The 11461-nt window shown below is 37.9% G+C and overlaps 2 protein-coding genes across 2 annotated transcripts in view; one reads left to right on the plus strand and one right to left on the minus strand.

Moving 5' to 3' along the window:
* Positions 1 to 4851, plus strand: part of LOC105564807 (sialin) — a 7385-nt gene extending 2534 nt beyond the window's left edge. The window contains exons 2-7 of the mRNA XM_012017488.1: positions 1530 to 1753; positions 2291 to 2527; positions 2594 to 2681; positions 2745 to 2965; positions 3052 to 3582; positions 3667 to 4851. Coding sequence (XP_011872878.1) covers positions 1530 to 1753; positions 2291 to 2527; positions 2594 to 2681; positions 2745 to 2965; positions 3052 to 3582; positions 3667 to 3789 — 1424 coding nt within the window. The 3' untranslated portion in view covers positions 3790 to 4851. The remainder of the gene's footprint in view (positions 1 to 1529; positions 1754 to 2290; positions 2528 to 2593; positions 2682 to 2744; positions 2966 to 3051; positions 3583 to 3666) is intronic.
* A 1000-nt stretch (positions 4852 to 5851) lies between these two features.
* On the minus strand, positions 5852 to 10286 carry LOC105564808. Its single transcript, XM_012017489.1, has 10 exons — positions 9821 to 10286; positions 8781 to 9002; positions 8200 to 8693; positions 7933 to 8107; positions 7484 to 7819; positions 7204 to 7409; positions 6881 to 7130; positions 6556 to 6795; positions 6227 to 6478; positions 5852 to 6149 (listed from the first exon to the last, which is right to left on the minus strand). The coding sequence occupies exons 1-10, from the start codon at positions 9920 to 9922 to the stop codon at positions 5922 to 5924; spliced, it is 2505 nt and encodes an 834-aa protein (XP_011872879.1). The 5' UTR covers positions 9923 to 10286; the 3' UTR covers positions 5852 to 5921.
* Positions 10287 to 11461: the final 1175 nt, after the last annotated feature.

Genomic DNA, 11461 nt, shown 5'->3' on the forward strand with positions numbered 1-11461 from the left:
CAAATTCCATTTTCTTTGGTACCTAAGCACCGAACGTTTCTCAGACCGATTTCTTCAGAACTTTGTATCAAAGGGTTTTTCGGGTCACTGATTAAGATTTTAAAGTTATAATTTGTATTTTCAACATAGCTGACCAAATATGGCGGCCCAAAAATTAAAAAATCGTTACAATTCTCTCAAAATCCTGACGTGCTAGACAAATTCTGCGGCCAGATTTGGATTCAGCGCTAAAAATTACATAGAGAAACACCCTTAAATCTCGGTGGGGATTCAAAAGTGTTTTTGTGTCATTTTTGTAGGCCTGTGTTATTCTATTCACATTTGAAAAAGATTTACAGTAGTGCCAGTCGAATGTTCTACGAACATAAGATAAATATATAAGAATGGCCTGTGGAATATTCCAAATATTCTTGGAGAATATTCTTAAAATGTTCATAGGAGTGTTTTGTGCTATCTGGGTGAAGCCTCGTCTACAAGGTGTTCTTGGCGTCCAGAAACATTCTACTTTGTAGCCAATAAATACGCTGGAAAGATTCGTGCAAGTTGACAAATTGTACATCATACGCTGTACAATCGTACGTTGTCGGCGAATTATTTTAAAGCCTTTTCACTTGCTCGTATAAAACCGGCACGTTCCTAGGCGCGAAGAGCACGTTGTAGATTAGGTGTAAAGGCCATTCTACAATTGCGTAAACGTGGTTGTAGGGTTGTAGGAGTAGAAGTAGTAGTAAGTGTTTACATCAAAATAATATACAATAGAGTGAGATACGTCGTAATTAAAGTGAATGATTGGTTAGCTTTTATGTCCTACATCGTTGTAGTCGTGAAAGATGAAGCTCAGCCATCTTTCACAACAGGCTTTACAATCGGAAATGCTAGTTTAAAACTGTGTTTTACAACACTGTACAACCGATAACAACCACGTTTACGCAATTGTAGAATGGCCTTAAAGCGTCGTCTACAATAACCGGCGTAAGCGTGGAGTAAGAAGTAAGAGTAGGCGTAAGAGAGCTACTTCCGGTTTAATAGAGCTGAAGTAAGGGCGTAAGCGAAATTAATTATTTTTATTTCTTACGCCTACTCTTACTCTTACGCCTTTTCATGCATGCCTACAACACCTACTTCACCGTATTGTAGATTGAGTCGGCGTAAACAGCTTACGCCAAAAACGTTACTCCTACTCTTACTTCTTACTCCACGCTTACGCCGGTTATCGTAGACGACGCTTAAAACTTCGGGCAGATCTGTTTGACAGCTTGTAATAAATCCACTTCTAGTCTGTTCTAAGAATTGTAAATGTGCAAAAAGCAAAAGTCTTTCAAAGAATTATAAAATGAAAAAGAGAAAACTGAGATTAAAATTAATTCGCACCGATGGACATTGGTCCTTCCTCAGCGCGAATTAATATTCTTACTGTTAGAACAACTGAATCACGTGGATCTGCTGCTCTTCTTCAAATTTGTGTTTTTAAATAGTATATTTCCACTTCTCTATTAACAACATGTACTCACGGTGCATTGTTCTTTCAGTTAACATATTGCAGATTCCGGCTGACACCAAATCATGCGTGAAAGCGCGTCACACCCTCGGTTTCCTGGGCTTCCTTGGCTTCGCCCTTGTGTACGCTATGAGAGTCAATTTATCGGTAGCCATCGTCTCCATGGTTAATCAGACAGCGATACCGCATACCGAGGAAAATGATACTAGCGACGTTTGTCCTAAGATCAAACCGATAAACGGGACTTTTGTGCCGGTAAATCTATCGCTGCTTTCATCAAGTGGTCATTTGAATCCTTGTATTATATTACCTCTAAGCATTCTCTTGCGTCATTCTCGTTATACGTCAATTAGATATTAGTTATCGCATGGCGTTAGTCATTCAAGCTGAAACATATAAATGTGACGCGCACACTGTACTGACCTTCTTTGATTAGTGTACGATAGCGGCCTGTTTATCTCGGTGGTTTCTCAATGTTTCTCGCAAAAAGAATCTACGGTCCGAGATAGCACACGAACTAAACAATGAGATTTGTTAGAAACCTGTTGCCAGCTTCTCCGTTATTTCTTAATTTACTTCGTTAAACATTAATTTATGTAATCGTCAAATATCATCATTAAAAAGAATTATTTTTGTTAATATTTGAACAAGAGAAATACATGGCAACGTATCGTTCTAATTTGCAATATCTTAAAGTGTAGCACGCAACTCTTGCAATCGAGCCTTTCCTCGGGATTAATTATAGCATCATATATTATTTTATATTTTGAAATTAATTTGAATGCTTTTCAGAGCGCGGGAGAGTTCGCTTGGAGCGAGAAGACTCAAGGTATTATATTAGGCGCATTCTTCCTTGGCTATGTAACTACGAATGTCCCGGGTGGCAGGATGGCCGAGAAAATGGGCGGCAAGTTAATTTATGGTCTGGGAGTATTTCTGACCGCTGTTCTCACCGTGATAAGCCCCTTCGCCGCGTACTGGGGTCTGGTACCATTTCTGGTTGTGCGAGTCGCGGAAGGATTTACCGAGGTAAATGTCCCGCTTTTTATAACGCGTCTACACAGAAATTTATTAATATTTCCTCGTGATACGTAGGGAGTAACATTCCCCGCGATGCACAGTATGCTGGCACATTGGGTGCCCCCGTTGGAGAGGAGTAAATTTGCCGCTATAGTATACGCAGGTAATTTGTTCGTTTTGCCTGTTGTCGGATAGGAACCGAGGATACTTACAATACTTTCCTCAGGTACGAATTTCGGAACTGTCGTCTCATTACCAGTGAGCGGCTGGCTATGTTCCTTAGAATTGTGGGGTGGTTGGCCACTTGCATTTTATCTGTTCGGCGGCCTCGGTCTCGTGTGGTACGTATTCTGGTTGATATTCATCTACGACACTCCGTCGCAGCACGCGAGAATCGATCCATCCGAAAAGGCGTATATCGAAGCTTGCGTCGAGAAAAAGAACGAGGTCAGTGTTAAGCTTAACACGTGAATATTTCTGCAAAATTGAATCATCAGGTGTTTGACCTAATGTCCGAATAATTTAAACAACAGGACGACGACCCGGGAGTACCTTGGCTGTCCGTCTTCACCTCTCTCCCTATATGGGCCATTACTATTACGCAGTGCGGCCAGTCCTGGGCCTTCTACACTCTCCTGACCGAGCTGCCGACGTACATGGACAAAATTTTGCATCTGAACGTGCAGCAGAACGCATTTCTCTCGGCGTTGCCTTACCTGAGCTCTTGGCTAGTGGGTCTTGCTATCTCGAGCTTCGCGGACGCGCTCCTCGCTCGTCGCCTGATCTCACCCCTGGCCTCGTTCAAACTGTGGAACACGGTGGCCTCTTTGGGGCCCAGTCTCAGTTTTGTCGGTGCTATCTGGGCCGGATGCGATCGTATGACGGTGATACTGATGCTCGCTGGACTCGGCTCTCTTCAGGGCGCGGTATATGCCGGGAATCAGATGAATCACATCGCATTGGCGCCACGTTACGCCGGTACCCTGTACGGATTGACGAATGCCGCGTCGAACGCGTGTGGTTTCTTGGCACCGTATGTTATCGGCAGTATAGTAGAGGGACACGTTAGTATATACTCGTCAAATTTCTCACTTGAAGCGTTCGTTAGGATGCAGATGTATGTACGTTGGTTTTCTCTTGCATTACAGGAAACCCTCGCACGCTGGCATATAGTTTTCTGGATGGCAGCGGGGATAAATATGACCACTAATTGCTTCTACTTGATGTTCGCGTCTGCGGCTGAACAGCCGTGGAGCAAAGGCGGCAGTTGATGACAATGTCGTATTAGAAATACGATATTAAATGTGGAAAATAATGTACTTTTTAATCATGTTGCACATAGTACATTTTAATTTGGCTGGCCAGTTTTACATAATTTGATATATACTTATAATTAATTTGGAAAGTAATTTATTTTCATAGCTCTTGTAAAGTTCTAAATGTATTTAGATTTTTGGACGTTGGACGATACGTGCAATGACAAATGAATCAAATTTCAGTATTATCAACTTTGTTACCGATACATGATATGCAAAGGAGATGTCGCCAACTGGCTTTTGCGTCAGATAATTGGGATTGATTGACATATGTTTCACCTCCCTATTTTGCTTCGCCATTTTATTGATCCAACTATATCTTGTCCGGATACATAAAAAGGTCTGTAATCCCATGAAAAAATTAAATAAGTAAACTCGTTGATATTGATAGAATATACGGGGTGTTTGATAGTATAAATGGGAAAGATGATTGTATATACAATAGTAAATCGGAAATGTAGAGTAAAATACTTTCAGGACTTTGTTTTCAAAGGAAAAACTTTGAAGAGAAGAAAATTAATATAATATTCTTATACTTTTTAAGCGTAGATGATTTGTAACGTTACTCTGTTTATGCTAAACTCATCTTAAGAGAGAATATTGATACATAAATAAAAAGGTATTCTATTTTTAATAAAACGATAAGTTACTTTAAAGGTTGCGTGGAAAGAGATAGCTCTTATCGAGATTACTTTTAATTTTAAATAAAATCTTGTACATTTTAAATTTCCTACTTGTATTTTTGTTTGCACAGTTGCTCTTGATAATTTTTATGATACAAGATCGTTAGAAATCACTCAAGTAAAGCCAATTTTTTAATTTTAATGTGAATTTCCTCAAAAATTAAGTGTTATATAAAAATATTGTATTCTGCTCTCCCGATTTATTTTACATATAGAATCTCTTTATACCAGTTACAGACACCCTGTTTATGTGTATAAAACAGCATTTAATTTTACAGATAATAATATATATATATCTTACACACAAAAGTACATATGTATAGTAAACAAAAAAATTTTAACGTTTGAAACGTGTGTATGTGTGTATGTGCGCGCGCGTGTGTGTATGTATATATATGTTTATATACACGAATTACACACACATCTCCTTTTTATTATTATATTTGATAAGAATTATGTGTACATGGGTGATAAATTATAAAAAAGCAATTAAAATCATTAGCAATGTTATTAAAAGTACTGAAAAAATATTTTCTATTTATAATTTAAAAGAATATTTGTTATTATCTTTAAATATTTTAATATTGATTTATGGCTTTACAAAGGTATTACTTATTTTATAATACCAAAGGGGATAGTAAGATAAATAAACGGCTTCTCTATTATGTAAGTGCAATTGTAACAGTATTAATATATTATTGATGTATACATTTCTGATAGTAAAGTATGTAAAAAATGATATATGGAGGCAAAGAAATAATTTTGTCGTTGAAAACAGCAGGATGCATACCTATATAATTATTCGTAGAAAAACTTCGTTTTAAGTATTTCAATAATGTAATAAGTAAAAATTGTTAACGATTGTATCTAGCATGACAGAAATGAAATCCATATGGAATATTGCACGTGTATATTAAATATTTTTAATCTATTTAATAATATATTTAACAGTATGACAATTTGCATAACGGCATGCAAAATGATATTTGCGTTTTAATTTACAATAAAAATATAATTATATCCTGTGCAAATTATACAAGAAATTTTATCGAAATATATTGAAATAAAATGATCTTGTATAAATAATGAACAATCGTACAATAATAATAGTCAGATATTTATTTATATATAAATTTTTTTATGATCATGTTTCTATCATGCATTTCTTCAATAAATTTTTTTATGTTAAAGTATATAACTGTGCGCCGTGTTTTTGTAGTTGAATTTCCCAAAGTAAGAGTAGTATAAGATTTCTGTTTGCTATTTGATGTGGCAAATAGAAATTAAAACATGATTAAATATAAGATTGATAGGCATATGTCTATATAAAAATATTAGATAAGAAAAATAATATTAATCCTAATATTTTCCATATTTATTACTAGTCCTAAAATGAAAAAGTTGCTAACTTGAATCTATATCATCTTTGTTTTTAGCAGTAAGTTCGAAGATCATATCCCGCATGCGGCTCAACTCTTTCAACTCCGTTTTAAGTCTTGTAAGTTGTTCATCCTTTTCTGCTGTAGTTTGCTCATATGTCTGTAACATACGAGTCATTTGTTGACTTTCTTGCTTAAGTGCAGATATGTCACTTCGATTTGCTCCTATCTCCGCATTCTTTTCCTCTAAAAGCTACAACATATAAAATATAATATAAAATTTGCTTAAAAAATTTTTTTTTGTTAAATATATATAAAGAACTACTGTACCTGCTCTTTCTTACTAAGAGACTCCTTCATTTTTTGTAAAAGTTTACTTAATTCATGGTTTTTATTGCCCATATCTGTAGCTTTTGCTTCGGCAATTGAACATTCATTACTTAATTCTTTCATTTGTTTGTCTAATATATTAATTTTATTGTTACTAGCTTCTAATTCTTTTGTACATTTGAATAGTTTTTCATTTAAATTCTCCAAATTTGTTGACTTTTCTACTACAATTTTTTTCAATGATTCTATCTCCTAGAAACAACAAAAATGATTAATATTTTAAAAATATTTGTTAAAGCGTATCCCACGCATTGGTGATAAACACTAACTTGTTTTCTTATAAGAAGCGCTTTCTTGGATTCCTCTTCATTCTCGCTAAGCTTTCCCGTTAATGCAGATTTTTCAGCTTTTATTCCTTCCAAACATTGTTGGGTGTCAAACAATAACTGATGTAATCTATTACACTCAGCTATTACTTGTGTTAATTTATGTTGCAGGCTGGTAGCGTGATTGTCCGCTGCTTCTAAATTTGTTTGCATTGCTCTTTCAAAATGTCTCGTTGCTGCTAACTTTAAAAAAGTTGTAATAAATACACACATCGCATCAAATTGCGGTATAAATATTTAAAAATATATATATGCATAAGTTTTATACCTTATATTCATATAATTCCATTACTGCAGATGTTGGAATATCACTAATCTGATTCGATTCGAAAGCTGACTTGAGCTTGGCTAGGAATGAATCGAGGCGTTCTTCTTGCGCAAAGGAAAACAACGATGCCAGTTCGTTCCCGGCATAATTCATGGATGCTTTATTCGAGGCTTCCAGTATGTTGCTGTTGATACTCTGAACTAATATCAACGGTTCTAATTCTTTCATACATTGTGCCACTGCGGAAACACTTGAAACAGAAATTCCATATGTACAACTGTCACATATTAGAACAAATGTCTTACTGCGTGTGAAGCGCTTACCATTCGTGTGGAAAGCCAATCGATGCTGTCAAATGCAAGGCTTTCTGCTTAACTTCTTCGTCACCGGTGAATAATGCTAGCGCTATTATCATCTGCACTTGTTTTCTACTGAGTAACTCGGAATACAGTGTTAACCAATTGGAATTATTTGCTGCCAAGTCTGCTGTTAGGGCTAAGGCATGAATGTACAGATTGGTCGAAACATTCTGCAAAGTGGAAGACGGATATTTAGTACAACTGTAACGCGTGCTGCAAATTCTGCATTAAATTCTGTATTAACTTGAATGAAGTTCCCGGTCCAGTCCCCAGCGGCGGAAACATCATTGTCCAACACATGACTGAACAGTTTATGCATCAAGTGCTCGTTGAAGGACTGCATAATTTTCTTCTTCAGCTCGGGAGTTTTAACCATTTCATGAAACAGCTGCATCAATTCAGCTTGTTTCATTTCCGCTTCTGCGTTTTGATCCCGGTTACTTTCGTCCTCTGTATTCATTATGAGCATAAGGACCGACGGGTCTAGCTCCGATAAAACTTCCTGGTGCGTCGCAAAAGTCCTGGTGCGTCGGGAGTCCACTATCACGCCTCGTATCAGCGCTAGAGCTTTCGAGCATACCTAGATTTTTCGACAGACACCTCGATTAAATTACTTATTAATTTCGCGTACCATTATTTTCCCTTATTACTGTCACGTTAGTAATAATAGCTACAGTAATAAAGATTACGCACTTGTTCCACAGGCACCCACGTCATAGCTGACTTTATGCACGCAGGATACAAAGGTACCAAGGCAGTTAATTTCAGCTTCACCAATGATAATAAAAATTCCATCATAAGAGCGACGCATTCCGGATCTGTGTTTTCTTCCAGGGTGGCTAATATTTCTTCGATATCCTTGCCATAGCTAGCCAATACCGAAAACGTAATATGCGTCATCTCTAAGATATTTTACTCATCGTCATGTCACGTAAGAATTAACTAATTTAATATACTTACTTTGAATACGTGAGCAGTATACTACGCGAATGCTCATTTTGCCCGATGTCGTTAAAAAAGTCAACGATATGTCTCAGTAATAAAATGTCTTTCTGCTTCATTGCTTTCTTGAGATTCACAAACGTAATCGACGCGAAGTTTATGATAAATTTCTCAGACATGTTCGTATTACTCGGCTCCAATATAAGCAACAATTTGCAACACTGTATGCTAGTGTTGACATTATCTTGGAGCCTCAGCAACGTTTTCATTAACGTTTTAGTATTGATGGTTCGCATCAGCGTGTACACAGCCGGAAGATTCTTATAACACAGATTGACCAGCACGCTTAGAGAAAGCGCAATAATCTCTTCCTCCTTTGATTGTATCACCCACTGAGTTAACGTAGAAATCAAATACGGCAGATGAGCCTCTTGCCACGATATCTTAATTCCGTACGTTAGCTCTTGCAGTAATTTCAGTACTCGAATCTTCTTTTCAGTCGTCAGGTTTGCCTGTGCACGCCCGAAGAGGCAAGAATCCATTTACATTAACTTCATTACGCAATATATTTTTCTAATGACATCGATTAAATTCTATACCTCGAGTAATCTCGCTACTATCGGCGCAAATTTATATGTGTGGATAAGCGATTGTCTGGCAGGTACATTCCGGCAAGCGTTTTGCAAAACATCGACGGCGCTCCAGATCAAGGTAGACCGCGACCCTAAGGAGTTCATGAGCTCGTACAGGCTCACGTAGAATTCCGCGGCTACGCTGGTCCCAGGGTCAAATATACTCAGATCCAACGACGCGCTTATTACCTTAGAAACGCAAATTTGTGGTACATAAATGGAAGCAATCTTCGAAATGTAAATGCAATTGGAATATATCCAGCGTGAATGCCCTCGAAATATCTTACTGAAAATATAAGGGATGAGACTTTGCTGAAATGTATTACGAAATCTCTGTCAGCTGACGCTGCTTTCATTATCGTTTCGTTGATAGTTCAGTAAAAATTCAATATAAAAAAAAATCAATTAGTAAAAGGGGCTAAGAGCCTTGACTAGGCGTCGAAAAGGTAAAAATTTAGTTTATTAAAACATAAAAATTACAGACGTTTCGGTCTTTCTTTAGACCATCCTCAGTGTATAAATAGAAAAGAAAAAGAGCAAAAGGAAATAATTTAAATGTAAAAGTCAATGGTTAAAATTCGCTCGCAACGCAATACATAAGAAAGATGAAATAGACTGGGATAATGTTAGCATCTTAGATATTGAACCCTCTTTTATCAAAAGAATCATATCTGAGATGTTATATATAAAAAAACAGACATCTCCTCTAAATAAACAGAGTGACACCGATCTTTTAGCGGATAATTATCTCCCTGTTCTAAAGCGCCTCTAAAAGTGTCTAACAAGCTTTCTGTTTGGCTAGAAGCGACTTTTAGAGACGCTCTTATCGATAGAAAGAGGATTCAGAATCCGGAGCCGAATCTAATAGGGCAAATTATAATTTACTTTGAGTTACATTCGGCAATTTTTCATCAACTTTTACTTCACTATTCGTCGTGCTGCCAGCAAGATATATCGAAGAGCGTTCGGCAAAATATTTCTAACAGGGCACGCGTTCTCATATTTACTCCAAGGCTCCTTTGTATTGCGGTGGTCGCGCTTTCGCTGGAATGCTTGCTGTAATCCAACGCCGCGGATATAAACGCTCTCATGTGCTGATATTTCTCCATTTCGCCAAGGGGTCTGGCGGGTTCCCACCTCGTCGGAGATGTTAATGTGTCACGTGCAGTCCGAGAGTTTGACCGAGAACTCGGCGAAAGTGTTTATCCGGGAGGATCTATTCATCACAGCCCGGTCGCGTCTCGCTGTTGACACGCGCGTTTGGACTTAAACAAAAGGCAACGGTGGGCAACGGTGACATGTGGAGCGTCCCGAAAGTGCACGTCCATTTTTAAAAACCGACCCGATTCAAATCGGCCAATCGCGTCCCTCGTCGCCGCGTAGACCAATCGGCATACATCAGGCATCAGGTTTGTCTTCTGTTCCTGCACTGGTGAACCAGGTGAACTAGCGCAATAAATTAGAGTGAGACAAGAATATATTCTCTCTCATTCTAGCTTACTGCACTAGTTCACCGGTGCAGGAACAGAAAACAAACCTAAAGTCACTAGATATTACAAAGTACCGCCAGAGAGAAATCTGAGAGCGGCCACGCTGGCGTTTTAAGCGGGGAGCACACACTTTTGCATAAAGCCTATCACACAATGCCAGACAACAGGCAACAGGAACAGGGAATAGAATTTTTGACGCGTTGGATTCGTCGGAAATTTTCCTTCAACCAATCCAACGCGTCAAAAATTCTATTCCCTATTCCTGTTGCCTGTTGCCTCGCATTGTGTGATAGGCTTAAGTGCATAAGCATATGCACAACAAATTTGATTGGTCTATAAGCAAATGCACAAGGAAATGGACCAATCAAATTTGTTACGCATATGCTTATGTACTTACGCAAAAGTGTGTGCTCCCTGCTTTACTCGATACCTTTTCGGGAAATTATTTTGCGCGCCTTTACGCTCATTTTTAAGGCCCAAACACAATGGCCGCGTATGATTGGTTAATACTTTTAGATCCAGCCAATCATATTAAGAAATCATTGAGCGCTCACTCAACAGTTGTGCCTGCTGAACGTTGCTATTGCCAGGCAACAGGAACAGAGAATAGAAATTCTGACGCGTTGGATTGGTTGGAAGAAAATTTCCGACGAATCCAACGCGTCAAAAGTTCTATTCCCTATTCCTATTGTTTGTTGCCTGGCATTGTGTGATAGGCTTTACTTTTGGAACTATTTCATTACGCATTTTCGGACTCTGCCGATAAAATTTCCACTTGGTGCATATCTGTGCTATGCATTCTGACATCTAATTTATAAAATTTACATTGGCTAAAATAAACATAAACATCATGCAATCAGGCAACAATCAGAGTAAAAGTTAAGCCTATCACACAATGCCTGGCAACAGGTAATGCCTGTGTCCAGCAGAAGTTAGCGCTTGCTAAGCGCTTTGCGTTCATTGGATTATACTTTCAGATCTGTGCTAAAATAGAGCTATTCTTCTAGATCTATCCAATCAGCATAAAGCGCTTATTAAGCGCTAACTTCTGGAGAACACAGCCAATAGGAATAGAGAATAGAATTTTTGACGCGTTGGATTCGTCGGAAATTTTCTTCCAACCAATCCAACGCGTCAGAAATTCTATTCCCTGTTCCT

The sequence above is a fragment of the Vollenhovia emeryi genome, unplaced genomic scaffold, assembly GCF_000949405.1.
Source record: "Vollenhovia emeryi isolate VEMERY1.0 unplaced genomic scaffold, V.emery_V1.0 DF939159.1, whole genome shotgun sequence".
Taxonomy (NCBI): Eukaryota; Metazoa; Arthropoda; class Insecta; order Hymenoptera; family Formicidae; genus Vollenhovia; species Vollenhovia emeryi.

Coding starts and splice junctions, on each gene's coding strand:
- LOC105564808 (XM_012017489.1), bottom strand. CDS start 9,922: ATGGAGAAATATCAGCACATGAGAGCGTTTATATCCGCGGCGTTGGAT. Junction 7,820..7,932: donor CGTGGGTGCCTGTGGAACAA/GTGCGTAATCTT, acceptor CGAAAAATCTAG/GTATGCTCGAAAGCTCTAGC. Junction 6,796..6,880: donor TGGAATTATATGAATATAAG/GTATAAAACTTA, acceptor ACTTTTTTAAAG/TTAGCAGCAACGAGACATTT.